Source organism: Glycine max, chromosome 16 (assembly GCF_000004515.6).
Source record: "Glycine max cultivar Williams 82 chromosome 16, Glycine_max_v4.0, whole genome shotgun sequence".
NCBI classification, from domain to species: domain Eukaryota; kingdom Viridiplantae; phylum Streptophyta; class Magnoliopsida; order Fabales; family Fabaceae; genus Glycine; species Glycine max.
Genome location: NC_038252.2, coordinates 6,351,763 through 6,369,132, shown reverse-complemented (window position 1 = coordinate 6,369,132; position 17,370 = coordinate 6,351,763). Strand labels below are relative to the sequence as shown.

The 17,370-nt window shown below is 30.7% G+C and overlaps 1 protein-coding gene across 1 annotated transcript; it reads left to right on the top strand.

The window, feature by feature from the left end:
* Positions 1 to 946: 946 nt before the first annotated feature.
* On the top strand, positions 947 to 4,816 carry LOC106796400 (MDIS1-interacting receptor like kinase 2). Its single transcript, XM_014768649.3, has 2 exons — positions 947 to 4,159; positions 4,295 to 4,816. Exons 1-2 carry the CDS (start codon positions 985 to 987, stop codon positions 4,627 to 4,629), a joined length of 3,510 nt encoding a protein of 1,169 aa, XP_014624135.2. The 5' UTR covers positions 947 to 984; the 3' UTR covers positions 4,630 to 4,816.
* The last annotated feature ends 12,554 nt before the right edge of the window (positions 4,817 to 17,370 follow it).

Genomic DNA, 17,370 nt, shown 5'->3' with positions numbered 1-17,370 from the left:
CCAACTTATAAGATTATGATTATTTTTCAGTTATATATTATATTTTGATTATATTTTTAATTGATGTCAGATGTTCAACTTTTTAGTAAAAAAATTATCATGATAATTTAATGTTCATAGTACCAAAAAAAAATAGTGAGTGAATATGTGAATCAATTAATGTGAGTTGTTCAAGCTTAAGTAGTAGTTTCAAGTTTGACTTCAGATTATTCATAATTATGGTATTTGAGTTGAACAACATAACTTTCATCAAACAATATCTATAGTTAGACAAAAAAATCTATACCAAAAAACACGGGTTTATTTTTAACTCAAAATAAATGTTTTATAAAAAATTATAATTATTGAATTATGTTTTAAAAAACGTCAAAAGCTTAAAATAAAAAGGATAGCTTCGAAAGCACAGTTGCAAAAGGTTGGAGATTAAAGGTGTAAAACTTTTCTATCTTGAACCTTTTGAACCAAGCTGTAACATATATTTATGTAGATACAGTAAAATATCTCTAGACTTCAACGAAAGAAAAGTACAATATTTCTTGACTCTGGTTCGTGTTTCATGATGTTTTGCATATAAGTATGCATATCCCATGAATTGCTTGTAAGTACTTCTCTTACATTTGATTGTATCAGACAATCTGTGATTGAATCCTTCCTCAAAATTTCCTCATGGTGTTCATATTTCCAACGCTTCTGTCCATGAAGCTCCAACCACTTTTGCTGCTTCTTGTGATGTACTTCTGTGCATTTGCTGCTTCTTCTGAGATTGCTTCAGAAGCAAATGCTTTGTTGAAGTGGAAATCCAGCCTTGACAACCAAAGTCATGCTTCTCTCTCTTCATGGAGTGGCAACAATCCTTGCATTTGGCTCGGAATTGCATGTGATGAGTTCAATTCTGTTTCCAACATCAGTCTTACATATGTTGGATTAAGAGGTACGCTTCAAAGTCTCAACTTCTCATTACTTCCAAACATTCTCACTCTAAATATGAGTCACAATTCCTTGAATGGAACTATTCCTCCTCAAATTGGTTCCTTATCCAATCTCAACACTCTTGACTTGTCCACTAATAACCTCTTTGGTAGCATTCCCAATACCATTGGTAATCTCTCCAAACTCTTGTTTCTTAATCTTTCTGACAATGATCTCTCTGGTACTATTCCTTCTGAAATAGTACACTTGGTTGGTCTTCATACATTGCGCATAGGTGATAATAATTTCACTGGATCCCTTCCTCAAGAAATAGGTAGATTGATGAATCTGAGAATACTTGATATTCCTCGGTCCAATATCTCAGGGACTATCCCAATCTCAATAGAAAAGTTATGCAATTTGTCTCATCTAGATGTCGAAAGCAACGACCTTTCTGGCAACATTCCACTAAGAATTTGGCATATGAACCTAAAGCATTTGTCATTTGCTGATAATAACTTCAACGGTTCCATCCCCAAAGAAATTGTGAATTTGAGGAGCATCGAGACTCTCCGGCTTTGGAAAAGTGGGCTTTCTGGCTCCATTCCCAAAGAAATTTGGATGCTGAGGAATCTAACATGGCTTGACATGAGCCAATCCAGTTTCAGCGGGTCTATTCCTCGTGATATTGGGAAGTTAAGGAATCTAAAGATTTTTCGTATGTCGAAAAGTGGCCTTTCTGGCTCCATGCCCGAAGAAATTTGGACGTTGCGTAATTTAGAAAAACTTGACATAAGCATGTGTAATCTTATTGGGTCAATTCCTATTTCAATTGGAGCACTGGTCAATCTAACACTTCTAAGTTTACACGAAAACCAACTTTTTGGTCACATTCCTCATGAAATTGGGAAGTTGGTTAACCTCCAAATTCTATATCTCGGAAGGAATAATCTTTCTGGCTTCATTCCTCCTGAAATTGGTTTTTTGAAACAACTTGGTCAACTTGATTTGTCTGATAACTTTCTCTCTGGTGAAATCCCCTCTACAATTGGAAACTTGAGCAATTTATATTATCTTTACCTTTATAAAAACAGTTTATATGGTTCTATTCCTGATGGAGTGGGAAATCTCCATTCACTTTCCACTATCCAACTGTCGGGCAACAGCCTCTCTGGAGCAATCCCAGCTTCCATAGGCAATTTGGTCCATTTGGACTCCTTGTTCCTTGATGGAAATGAACTCTCTGGGTCCATTCCTTTCACCATTGGAAATTTGTCAAAGCTTAGTGAATTATTTATACACTCTAATGAACTCACTGGACCAATCCCAGCTTCCATAGGCAACTTGGTGAATTTGGACTCCATGCTCCTTAATGTAAATAAACTCTCTGGGTCCATTCCTTTCACCATTGGAAATTTGTCAAAGCTTAGTACATTATCTATATCCTATAATAAACTCTCTGGGTCCATTCCTTTCACCATTGGAAATTTGTCAAATGTCAGGGAATTAGTATTTATTGGAAATGAACTTGGTGGCAAGATTCCAATAGAAATGAGCATGCTTACTGCTCTGGAAAGTTTGCAGCTAGCTGACAATGATTTTATAGGCCATTTACCTCAAAACATTTGCATTGGTGGAACGTTCAAAAAAATTTCTGCTGAAAATAACAACTTCATAGGCCCAATTCCAGTGAGTTTGAAGAATTGCTCCAGCCTTATAAGAGTCAGGCTTCAGAGAAACCAGCTAACTGGGGATATAACAGATGCTTTTGGTGTACTTCCAAATTTGGACTACATCGAATTGAGTGACAATAACTTTTATGGTCAACTTTCACCTAACTGGGGAAAGTTTCGTAGCCTCACAAGCCTCAAGATCTCCAACAATAATTTATCAGGTGTGATACCACCAGAACTAGCTGGGGCAACCAAATTACAACAACTTCACCTGTCCTCAAACCATCTTACAGGAAACATTCCACATGATTTATGTAACTTGCCCTTGTTTGATCTCTCACTCGACAACAATAATCTTACAGGAAATGTTCCCAAAGAAATAGCATCAATGCAGAAACTTCAAATTTTGAAGCTTGGATCAAATAAGTTGTCTGGCTTAATCCCAAAACAACTAGGAAATTTGCTCAATTTATTGAACATGAGTCTGAGCCAAAATAATTTTCAGGGAAATATTCCTTCAGAGCTTGGCAAACTGAAATTTCTTACGAGTCTTGATCTTGGTGGAAATTCATTGAGAGGAACAATACCTTCAATGTTTGGAGAATTAAAAAGCTTAGAAACACTGAATCTCTCTCACAATAATCTTTCAGGTAATCTCTCTAGCTTCGATGATATGACGAGCTTGACATCTATTGATATATCATACAACCAGTTTGAGGGTCCACTTCCAAACATTCTAGCCTTCCACAACGCTAAAATTGAAGCATTGAGAAATAATAAAGGCTTGTGTGGCAATGTCACTGGCTTGGAGCGTTGCTCAACATCAAGTGGGAAATCTCATAATCATATGAGGAAGAATGTAATGATAGTAATATTACCTCTTACTTTGGGCATTCTAATACTGGCATTATTTGCTTTCGGAGTCTCGTATCATTTATGCCAAACCTCAACGAACAAAGAAGACCAGGCTACAAGTATACAAACTCCTAACATATTTGCAATATGGAGTTTTGATGGCAAAATGGTATTCGAGAATATTATTGAAGCCACAGAAGATTTTGACGACAAACATCTCATTGGTGTTGGAGGGCAAGGATGTGTTTACAAAGCAGTGCTTCCTACAGGTCAAGTTGTTGCCGTGAAGAAACTCCATTCAGTTCCAAATGGAAAGATGCTCAATCTGAAAGCTTTCACATGTGAGATCCAAGCTTTGACAGAAATTCGACATCGTAACATTGTAAAGTTATATGGGTTTTGTTCACATTCACAATTCTCATTTTTGGTGTGTGAATTCCTGGATAATGGCAGTGTTGAGAAGACTCTGAAGGATGATGGACAAGCAATGGCATTTGATTGGTATAAGAGGGTGAATGTTGTTAAAGATGTAGCAAATGCTCTGTGCTATATGCACCATGAATGTTCACCTCGAATTGTTCATCGTGATATATCAAGCAAGAATGTTCTTTTGGATTCCGAATATGTAGCTCATGTCTCAGACTTTGGAACAGCCAAGTTTCTTAATCCAGATTCATCCAATTGGACCTCATTCGTAGGAACCTTTGGATATGCTGCTCCAGGTTAATTACCTTTCTTTATACTAAATTGAGCATATCATATTTTTTAGTTTGCCTTTCTTAGTCACAATTGTCCACATTTTGCCTTTGTCACTAGAATCCTATTTTGCGTATGATAGCACTTTTATTTTGTTGCAGAACTTGCATACACAATGGAGGTGAATGAGAAATGTGACGTGTATAGTTTTGGGGTCCTAGCAAGGGAAATACTTATTGGGAAGCACCCTGGTGATGTTATATCTTCTTTATTGGGATCATCTCCATCTACTCTTGTGGCCTCAAGACTCGATCACATGGCATTGATGGATAAGTTGGACCAACGTCTCCCTCATCCAACAAAGCCAATTGGTAAGGAAGTGGCATCAATTGCAAAGATAGCAATGGCCTGCTTGACTGAAAGTCCACGATCTCGCCCTACCATGGAGCAGGTTGCCAATGAGCTGGTAATGTCAAGCTCATCTTCAATGGATTAGCCCTACATTGTCACTTATATATAGCTGAAAGATTGAGCTTAATAAACATGCTTGAGTTTTAATTGTTCTTTTCTATTTTTGTATTGTATCTTTTTTTTTTATATTGTAGGTCATTTTATTTTAGTTTTTTGGGTTTCTGAACTTTGGATACCTTAACCAAATTAATGATAACATTTGTAAGCCTTATTTTTTTCCTATCAAAATAAAGGAAACAAATATAGTGTTATTTTTTGTTTCAGAAAATATAATAATTCAAATCAATTGTTCCCTTTCCTTCAATTAATTAAAAATTAACGACAAGTCAGCAAAGAAAAGGAAAATGCATGACTATTTAGAAGGAAGCTTGAACTGAAATTATTTCAATTTTATCTTGAGTTTTTGATTGGCTGTTTTACGTAAAGCATTATGCTCATGATAGAATTGCCTAGATATCATGTGTTCTAGAAGAAAAATGTGTTATGCTGACCAACACCAGCATGAGAAACATTTTGTGAGAATCACCTTTACATATGACGCCATAATAATGCATTTTTAGAACTATGATGTTTCGTTCTTATCTTCTAAAAGTGGTCCAGTCTTAGATAACTGAATAGCATTTCACATTTAGATTGATAGACTTTGCTACTAGCATGACTAAGAAAGCTAAATTGCAAGGAGACGAAAAAGGAAAGCTTAAAGATAAAATGTGTTATGCTGACCAACACCAACATGAGAAACATTTTGTGAGAATCACCTTTACATATGACGCCATAATAATGCATTTTTAGAACTACGATGTTTCGTTCTTATCTTCTAAAGTGGTCCAGTCTTAGATAACTGAATAGCATTTCACATTTAGATTGATAGACTCTGCTGCTAACTAGACTAAGAAAGATAAATTGCAAGGGGACGATAAAGGAAAGCTTAAAGAAAACTGCTTCTACATTTAATTTCTGATAACCCTAGTTCATACGAAAGTGTGTTGATATACTAGGGCTATGGATTACAATTAAAAAACCCTAAATATAAGAAAGTCCATAAAAGTTCAACACAAAACATTATTGATTTCGGATTTGCTATGCGCACCATTTGTTTTTCTGGTACATCCGTAATTGGTTTACGGATTCACAATTCATAAATCAATTACAGATTCGTAATTGGCTTATGGATTGTCCAATCCGTAAGTGGTTCATACAATTTTTTTTATTAATTTTTTAAAAAATATATTTTACGAATTAATTTAAAATTAATTGTCTAAGCAGAAATTGAATCTGTGATTTTCACATTATTAGCACGACACTCTAACCAACTGAGCTAATAAGTTAATTATGTTATAAAATAATTAATGTCGTTATATATAACACTAAAAAATTTAATATATATTTAATGCACATGTAAAGTTACATAAAAAATTTTGTGATAATTAATTTTGATCTAATAATTAATTTATTTACATATATAAATTGTAAATAAAAACCGTAGGTTTAATAAAATTTTATATATGTAAGAAATACATTATTAACATAAATATACTAATGTGTATGTGTGTGTGTGTGTGTGTGTATATATATATATATATATATATATATATATATATATATATATAAATTTTAAATAAAAATCATAGATTTTATTTACAATAATTCATATATGTAAAAAAATTAATTATTAAATCAAATTTAATTGTCACTAAATTTATCATTTAAATTTATATATGCATTAAATATACATTATAAATTTTAGTGTTATATATAGCGACATTAATTATTTTATAACATAATTGGTCTATTAGCTTGTGAATAAGTGTGTGTTTAATACTTAATGTGATATTAGTTGTGTTTTGAGTTGTGGATTATACAATCACCTAATTGGTGTTTACCTTGAGAAAAATATTTATGCACAAGGTTTTAAAAGAAAAGTGTAGTGTTCCAGGTTAGGAACTTGATATGTTAAATTGTAGCACAATGTGAAGGGTGTTAAAAGGAAAGTATAGGGATTTCAAGTTAGGAACTTGAGATGTTAAATTGTAGTGCAATGCGTGAGGTGTTAAAGGAAGAGTGTACGGTTCCAAGTTAAGAACTTGAGGAGTTAAATTGTAATGCATTGTGTTAAATGTGTTTTGAAAATAAGTGTGAGGCTGTGGGTATTGCATAATTCACGAGTAGTATTTGCATGCAAAAATTATTTTAGGGGTTGGACCTGAATTTGAAAGGTAAGACCCTAATGAATTCTTCGGAGTCTAAACCTTGGAGGTAAATACACTCGATTTGAGTGCTTCTTTAAGCCTATATTAATCCTATATCATTGGAGCATTCTCACAAAACAGAGGGACCTTGACTGGTCATCTTATGATTTCACTTAGTGAGAGTTACTTGACATACTCATTGTGTGGTGTCTCTTGTTATGTACTTCTAGGCACCTTGCTGTTGTTTTTCACTGATATGGTACCACATTGCATATATGATTAAGTCTTAGTGTATCTGTTACATAATGCTTATGTAATGATTATTTTGACTTCTTACGTAATGGTGGGTAATGAATTGTGTGAGTTTGAGATATTGTATTGTACTAGAGATGTGTCATTCTAAACATGTGATTAATGTGAAAGTGTGAAATGTGATTTGTGATTAAATCCTTGGGGGACAAGTGACATTATATAATGAGTGATAAAATGATGCAAGTTGTGTTAAGTTGAGCTTCTTATACTTATATTATATGCATATATGTATTTTCATTTATCTCTACATGTTTAAGAATGTGATAACTCATTTCCTGTGTGTTGTTTCTATTTGTATCATGTGATGATCTTGAACTTTGTGTTCGTAAGAGAAGATGACTAAGTGGATTGCCTTAAGAAATCTTGTTGTAGAAGCAAAGAGACTTTGAGGGCATGAGTATGTCTTAAGATATCTGAGGCCACTTGTCTAACACTTGTGCAGGAGGACGTCAAGACACAATGCTCTAATAAGACATGACATTGAGGGCATGAGTTTCTATTTTAATTGCATGATGTTCTTAACATGTTATTTTACTTTATTTTATTCTACTGTTTAATTACCTTGGATGAGTATGTCTCTCTTAATGTGTAAACAGATGACTACTTAACTCCCGTCTTTTGTGTGTAGTCATGAATAAGGTTTTTAAACGTTGTGATTCACTAATACACCATTAATGACAGTATGATTCTTATTTCGTTATATGCTTATGGTAGGAATCTATAAGTTTGTTGATATATTACTCTTATACAAAACACTTTTTCTTTAACAATGGAAATATATTAGAGAAATTTTAATTAATTAAATTCTGAATTTAACATTTGTGTATGTATATGTGTAACTATATCAGTGAGTATAATTCAGTTGATTGAATATATTGTATGAGTTATTATAAATTTTAAGTATTTGTCTTTGATTCTTATGGAATATATATAAGTATGTGTCATGTGAAAAGTGAAAGATTTTTTAATATAAAATAAAATATATATTGTATATATTTAGTAACGATATATTTATACGATAAAAAATATTCATTATTTTATAATTTTACATGGTAAGATAAAAAATATGCTTTTTTTCTATTTTTTCTATAAGTATGAACATGATAAAAAAAATTGAAATGCAAATATTATTTTTGTTTTCTTGATTGATAACACATCTTTAGAAACAAGAATCTTAGTCTCAACTATTGAGACAAAACCAAAAGTGACGAGGCTGCAAAACGACTACAGGATGAGATCCAGAGAATTAAATCTCATAAGGTGAAACGATCCTACTAATGGAACTTCTAATACTCAGTTTGAAGCAGAAAGCTGTGTTTTGTTTTTCTTTCCCTTTAGAGTCATGACGGACAATTTTTCTTCTTTAGATTCAATTATAACCTTGTATTTGGAAATATATAATTGACAACATCTTCTTGCCTAATTGCTAATCTAGTGCTGGCCTCGCATCAATGTCTTTGGGTGCAGGAAATTCAAGGATATTTGCCCTTGAAAAAATCATTGCTACTTCTTCTACAACATTGCTGTCAATGGCATCTCATTTACCAAAGGCAGAAGAGCCGGAACGGGTTTTCAGTGGCAAGGGACGTTGGAACCAAGTGCATTCCGTTCTTGAAGCCAAGAATTTGATGAATCATTTGTTCAATCTGGCATCTTCCTCCAGGTAGTAGCTTATCCCAAACAAAATTTACGGTCCATGTTGTGATGATATGACTGAATCTTTGTCTATGCCTTTCTATATTTCAGGTGTTTATTGCGAGATAAAGAACTTTTTATTGTTTTTATGTTATAAATCAACTCAGCACAGGGCAAACCAACACAGGGGAATTAGGAGCAGACAAGAAACAAAAGGAGAATATGCAAGCCACACTACCTGGAGGACTACGTGACCAGTGCCAACAACAAACGCTGAGCTGGCAGCCTCTCATTGGTCGAAGGAGATCCTGTTGCTGGCTAGGAATCATGCTTCACTACCATTAATTCTGTTATTTTGCTTTTTGTGCACCTTAGGACCTGTAGAGGAAATGCAATAACAGAATTAGCATTTCAGTGCTTATAAATATGATAGTCATTGTAATGAAATGCAAGCAATAAAACAGAAATTTCCTCTCCTCTAATCCCTCTTCTGGAGTTCTTCCTAGTTCTCGAATACTAGGACATAACATTTTCAGGTTATTGCATGTTATTTTTCTTCCTTATCATGTGTAGGTGGTCATGAGCTTAGCAAAACTACTGGAAATGTTGGTGGCAAAGTAGCTAGTGCTAAGTATAGACTACAATTAACCTTATAAGGTTGCCTCTTATATGGAAAAAAAAAACAATGCATATGCGTATGAGAATGGGCCGAGTACTGTGATCGTGAACAAGCAAAGGCAGATCTAGAGACGGTTTTTTTTTCTATTCTTTTATTTTTTTTTCTAATGATTATTTTCATAAATTTATGTTACATGAATTTCAACTAACTAATATTTGCCAGAGCCAGTGCTTTGGTTAAGCATATATCATGCACAAGAAAATGTTGTAGGGATTGCCACTAATCACAATGATTTTTGACTTTTGGTATATTTATGAATATTGTGGCTAGGAAAATCAGTAGTTTTAGTCCAAAATAGATGTGGCTAGGAATAAAGATCTTGGAAATTACAAGATAAAGGGAGCTTTGACTTCTGGATTGCAAGTCGCACACAACTGATAAATTCAAATTCTATTTTTAGGGCATTTTCTTGGATTGCTAGGTAATTTTAAGTTCAGATGGTGTTAGTAAAGTAGAATACTCCTTTATATTAGATACCATTGGCTACTGAGTATAATAAGCCAAAGTAAATTGGCATGTTATCTGAAATTACAGGATCTGGTCCCATTAGGCACATCATCAGGCTTACTTCCCTCAGGTTTTCTGAGGCAGTGTGTCTGTTTTCTGCCCTGCCTAGATGACCAAATGAACTATTTTTTACCACTGTTTTCATTAGTTCAAAGTTTAATGTTGTCTTTGGTCTATAGTAACAATGTGTTGAGTGATGACTATAACCATGCTAGTAAATATGTTATATATTTCTGCATTTTATCTTGAACAATTATTCTGCACCTTATATCATTTGTCTTGATGCAGTTATCTGAGGCTGCAAAATGTTCTATGTACTGTAGAAACTAGTGTAAGTTGTGTTTTATCATTTATTGGCATCCAAGCAAGATGTTTGTACATTTATATTTTTGTGAAGTTCTCTGTAATTATTGCCTTTAAATTATTTGTTGGGCTCTTGCTGTTAGAATGAGGAACTCTTCATATCATTCTAATGGTTTCTAGGACACCATTGTGACTTTCTTTCTTATAATTCATTTGTTTGTATGAGGTAAGATCTGGTGCTTCAATGCAAAGGATTATTTTATTTAATAACATTAGATTAGACTTGGTGCTTCAAAACTTAGACATTGTTTAATAAAATAAAAAAGAAATTGCATTTCATGATTTAAATATTCGTAAAACTGTTCAAGCATATTCCACTACATTCATTGCCTTAGGTCTTTGAGACTTATGATTTTGTTTCTTTCTATGTGAATGACCAATTAAAATTTGAGACAATAATATTCCCTATTACTGTAATATCGGAAAGTTGTTGTCTTGTAATCATGATATATATGTTATGTTTAATGATGTGTTTTTGTACTGTCATGCAGTAGGTGGAAGAGAAAGGATTAATTGCTGAGATTGCTGACAAAATTGAAACTTATATCAAAGAAAAAGGACCTCCTCTAGCATTGTTGTCTAAATTTAGAGAAGGCAGTGCTTTCTTAAAAGATGATGGACCCGTTGATGCATTGAATGACCTATAAATTTTATTTAAACTTATGGATAAATCAAAACGGCTTGATAACGTGGTTTTTGACTTATGTCTGACCCGAGGTCTTGACTATTATACTGGAGTTATATTTGAAGCTGTCTCTAAAGGGATACTCATGAAGTAAGTCTCACAAGTCATCTTTTATCTTAACTCTATTCTGAGTTATATTTGGAGTTATATTTGTCTCTTTCATTACAGAGAGAAACACTATACGTGTTTGATAAGATTCATGAACTAAAAAAAAAGAATGTAGTAAAAAAAAGAAAATAAAATGTTTTATATTTGGAATTATATTCTGAGTTATATTTATCTTTTATTAACTTCGATGGTATGTTTTGAAGCATTTTTAATGTAGTAAAAAAAAGAGGAATTTTTTTAAGTGTACTTTACTAGAGGTCCAAAAATCATTGTTTGACATAGCTTATGGAAGATATTTATGTATTGAGATCATTGTTTGATATCCTTTAAGTATTTTTTTATTATATATATATATATATATATATATATATATATATATATATATATAAAATATGGTTAGATTGGTTTTGCTTTTAATTTACAGGTTTGATTTTATTTAACAAATAAATAAAATATATATTTTTTTGTAAAATCAACATCGGTTATATCAAAAATAATATTGTACAATATCAATTTTGATCAAAATTAATGTGGTATAATAACAAAAACAACATCCATTTTATCAAAAATCAATGTTGTAAGTAATATAAAATATTAGTTCTGTCAAAACTAATGATGTATGCACTATACAACATCAGTTTTAACAAAATCAATATTTTATAGTACTTACAACATTAGTTTTAATTAAAACTGATATTTTTTGTTACTATATCACATTAATTTTAGTTTCTAGTAAGGACTACTACATCCATTATGAGTGGTAATAACATGCATTTTTTCTTCTTTAAAATATTATTGTCTCATTAGATTTTTGTTATACGGTTTGATTGTGGTGAAACTGAAATTCATAAACCTTGAAATTGATTTTGTTTTCTTTAAATTATGTCAACTAAGTGAGAGCAACTAATCAACCTAACAGTGAAGCTTTCACAGGGATTTCAAAGCAATTATATATCACCGGTTCCTTTTAATCACATAGTCTATTTGTTTAAGCTTTGGCATATGTTAATTTTTTTATGCCATTTTTTCTTTCTTGGCAAATTATATGACATGCATTTAAAAGAAATGAGCCTCTTGGAATATTAATTAAAAAAGAGTTTTACACTCATAAGCTTAGAGGAGGCCAAATGCAATTTGTGTACGTAGATTTTTTCCCATTTTGTCTTTTGTCCCAGATTTTTACCACTGAAAAATGTAGGTACCAAATGATTTTGTCCCAGATTTTTATCCCTGATTTTGAAATTAATGTCATTTGTCAACTTTTTTTATCAATATGGGTGAAAAATAAAAGCTATTTACCTATATGAGTTGGTAAACAAATTATTTATCAAGATGAATATTTTTTTATCAGGTTGATAATGAGAAGCATCAGTAAGCCTCCTCCTATAATGATGCCACCCTGATCTCTGTCATTTGTTTAGGTGGATGTCAGTACAAGAGGAGGTGTCATCCTGGTCTGCTTCACATAGGAGGTGCTACCCTGAAAACTTTCTTTTGTTTAAAGTGCTTTTTTGACTTGGTGAAACTACCCTGATCTGCTTCACCTAGAAGATGTTACCCTAAAAGACTTCTCCTGTTTTTAAAGTGTTTTTTTTAAATAAATTTTAGTTAGTGTTAGGATATAGTGATTTTGTTTTACGCGGTAGGGTTTAAAAATTGTAATATAATATTTAATTGTTTGTATCTGCGCATTAGGGTTATGGGGACAATGTAGGGTTTGTATCCGTGACTTCACCACTGTTGCCCTCACGAAGCTCTATTCCTTGACCCTCGCCATTATTGCCCTGCCTTTCATAAACCCTACCCATCACATTGCCATCGCTGGAGTCGTCTCTCTCGCTCTCGTAATTGTTTGTCTCTGCCTGGCTCTTTCTCCTTTTTGAGTTTTCCTCTTGCGGTCTGGTTCTGCCATTGTTTGTGAACCTTTCTCTCACTCCATTCTCTTTGTATGTAAAATCATTTTGTCTTTATTACTTGATTTTAGATTTCTTGGTAATTTATTTAGCTTTTACTACTGTTAGGTTTTGTGTACCATCAAAAACTGTGTGCGGTTTTTCACTCAAGGTATGCGAACCAAAACCTGTGCTACACGGACCTACATATAAACCTTTGTCATTGTCATTGGTTTTTTTGTACTCTAATTTGCTGCTGCAATATATAAAGCAAAAGCATGTGATTCAGCACCGAAATTCTGAAACTTTAGCGTTTTAAGTTTTTACTAGGATATTGTAGCATAATTAATAAGTAGGCTACCACACAATCCTAGAGTTGCATTTCAAATTTGGAAATATTGGAAAGTCTGGTTGGTTCTCTTTGATGTTGTATACTTAACTCATACTCATAAATCTTTATACTTTGTATTCTACGTAAGTATGTAATAGAGTTTAGACTTGACAGATTTGCCCTGAGCATGGGTGTCTAGGAAATTGGGATTCGAGTTTTATGTGTGTTTAGGAATTAGCATTTTGATTGTTTCACCACTGACATATGATCCTCTGGGAATAGACTTAGCAATTTCTAACTGATTTCAACTAATAGTAAAGAGTGCATTTAAAAGAGTGGGTAGTGTGTTTACTAATGAATTTCACTTATGGCATAGTTTATTCTGTGCTGTAAAAATTTATCCTGTTACATTTGTGGGCTGAGAAATGTGTTAGCTTGTAGGTAACATACACGTACCATGGAAGAAGAGTGAGCAGCTGTTAGATTAAAAACCTTCATGCTTTATTATGGTTTAACTCTTAAAGATTCATCTTGTCATACATAATCGGTTATTTTGTCAACTTGTCATATTTAATATATAATTAGGGTGATTAATGCTAGAGAAACTACGAGTACTATGCTGAAAATCATAAGATTTTCCCCTTGAGTTGGTATTATTTAATTTTCACTCATAATTAATGCCTATAATTACTTCAACAATTTTATTTAGCTGCTTTTCCAACGGTTCAATTTAAGAAGTGGCTACATTGCCATTGGATGCCAAGATTGAAATTGAGTGCATTGAAACTCTATAAGCACAGATTGTAATAGTATATCTGCTGCCACATTCTCAACTATAATGCTGCCTTTAAAGAAAGCTCAAGATTATTATTATGTTATTAATAGTTTCCCCGTTCTACTTTTAACAACAAAACTTTTGGAATTTTATGTTGCAGGTAAAGATGTAGAAAGGCTTGTAAAAGAGACCGAAGATGATATTTTGTAGCTAATTAAAATATATATATTTTACCAACTATCCAGGAGAGTACGTAGATAGAAAAGGACAGAAAAAATGTTATAGAACATTAGAATCCTTTTATAGTTAGCAAACAAAAAGTAGAATTCTATAATATTTGAATTGCATGCACTACCTTACAAGGAAAACTGATTTAAGTGTGTATTTAAAATGAATAATTCTTTGCATTACGGAACTTCAGTTTAAGTACCATTTTACTGATTAGTGAAAAATATTTGAATTGCTTTAATTTGCTCAATTCCATGTAATAATGTATACTTTTACATATTTATTTTCTTTAATCATCTTTAATATTATTCACGTTACATCTTATATTTAATATTTGTTTAGAATCGGAAGTTATTTGCATTCATTTCAAGTGTAATGAAGAAAAATTAAAATTTAAATATAAAAATTAACTTTCTATGAAGAATTATTTTTTTAAAAATTAATATAATATTTGTTAATTTATATACTTTGTATGTTTTTCCTTATATATTTTGTGTTATTTATTCCTTATTATATTACAAGGTATGGATTCTTTTCACATTGTAAACTTTTAACCGTGCAAATTAAGGACGCATGGAGCTTGATCCAATATGTATATTGTTGTATACTATGTACTCCTATAAAGCTTCTGATGTAATAATGTGTATGCTTTTACATATTTATGTATTTATTTATTTTATTTATCTTTAATATTGTTCGCGTTACATATTCTAACATCATGTTAGATTAGCAAAAAATGTTAGGTTAGGAAAAAAAATACGCAGAGAAGTGAGAATTTGCCTTAGTGGTCAAATTTTCAAGTGGATGATTGAATTTTGAGGCTATTCTAACACGACTCGCGTTGATAATGATATGTTTGCAGGATTCATTCACAAGAAATCTACCTAACCTTGGTATCGATTTAACTATTATACATATTCTTGAAGTCATACTACGGTATATATTTCACCTGTTTTTTTTTTTTTAAGTACCCATCGAAAATAAAGTTTTTATAACTTAATTTGCAGTTTGTGTCATGGACATTTTCTCTTAAAAAGACAAAGTATCAAATTATTAAATTTCATTGAAATTGAGCTTAATTTCTTGAAATTAAAGTGCATAAGTAGTAATTCACTTTAAGTTTAATTTAATGTTTGTCAAATTGAAAGATGTATATACATTACTTATTATTAGTAATTGTTTTTTTTCTTTTAAAATAAAAAATAACAACTTTAACCCACTAAATAGTATATGTTTGTTTTATGTTCAATAATTACTAAGCATACCCACCTTAAATAGAAGGGAAGAGAGAAAGGAACCATGATAAAAATCGCGGTTTTGATTTTGTCTTAATATTGCCGATAAAAAAAAAAACTCACTTTAAATAGATAATTTTTTAGGTTACAAACATTAAATAGAGAGTGGTGTAGAACTAAAAATACGAAAATAAATAAGCTAATAAAGTGACTTAATTATGCAAACAATATTATGTTAATTTGGAAATGAAATGTTATGGCTCAAATTTTGAATTGGAGTATTTTGAACTCATTTATACCCGTACATTGTAATTAAGGGTGGAAATCTAGTACTTCAGCAATGGCTAAAAAATTTGTCGTGAAAAAATAATATATGATTAATTTTCATAATATCCTCTATTATTAAATCTAAATACTATATTTATTAATTTTGATAAATGTAACGCGCACATAACTTTTCACATGAATATATATGTAAAAATCTATTATTAAATAAAATTTAATTATAATAAAATTCACTACCTAACAAACTAATAAAATGTGTGTGTATACAGACATTAAAATTTTATAATTGTTTAAAAAAATTAATTATCACACATTTTATATATATATATATATATATATATATATATATATATATATATATATATATATATATATCGCGCGCACACATTAGTTAAGAGATGAAGTATATATTTTAACACAAGAGGAGAGTGCAGTGAAATATTTGCACCTTTGAGGAGGTGGTAGTGTAAAGAATATTTTAATAATCTAGTTTATTTTAAAAGAAACAAACAGAATTTTAACACAAAATTAAAAAGAAATAAAGTGTAATGTATTCAAATTTGTTAGGTAAAGAGAGTAAAATTTTTAATATAAGAGGAGATGATAGTGTGATATTCGTATTTTTTAAGAGAGGGAAGTGTAATTTATTCCAGTAATATTGCTATTAATAAATATTTTAATACTTAATTAATAATGTTAACAAAAAAATTAAGAAGACTAAATTTGCTTTTAGTAAAATTTGTATGAGTCGTTTTAATAAATTAATTAAATTATATATTAATTTCAACCCTTGCCTTTTAGTACTTTAACTAAATAGGATGATAGAGCGTGAATGAAGTACAAAAGGATATTTTACTCTAAAAATATTTTTAGAGTAAAATATCCTTTTGAAAATATTTTTAAATAAAAATATCTTTAAATAAAAATATATTAAAAATATTTATTTAACAGTTATCTTTGACTTAAGTGATAAAAATTGATATTTTTATTATTTATGACTTATAAAAGATTAAAATATGAAAAATAAAAGAAAGAGAACGCAAAGGATAGTCCGGTTTTAACTCTAAACGAGAAAGTAGAAAAAAATGTAAATTTTTCGGGAATATGGTTATAACAAAAACAATTGTCCTAACATATCTCTATTTTTAATTTTTTCTTAGCCAGATGCAATTATTTAAGTATTTTATTAATAATATAATATAATGTTCTTCTATTAATAAATTGTTAAACAAAAAGTCTTCTCATTTTTAATTAAATCTAATGAAATAAACAAACTAATTATATTTAATAATATAATTATATTAGAAAATTCAGATTTTAAATAAAAATATTTACCTAAAAAATATGTTAAGTAAATTAAATAATAAAACAAAAATAATTATATTTAATAATATCATTTTCTTTAAAAAAATTAATATATATATATATATAATTTAATTCAATAAATAAGTAATTTTAAAACCAATTAAAAAATTATATAATATAATATTTATATTTTATAATATTTTAAATTAAAAAAACAAAAAGGAGAGAGAAAGTAAT

Bases quoted from the DNA above. Each gene is read 5' to 3' on its own strand.
- LOC106796400 (XM_014768649.3), top strand. From the start codon at position 985: ATGAGTCACAATTCCTTGAATGGAACTATTCCTCCTCAAATTGGTTCC. The intron at 4,160-4,294 runs GTTAATTACCTT...ATTTTGTTGCAG, and splicing joins CTTTGGATATGCTGCTCCAG to AACTTGCATACACAATGGAG.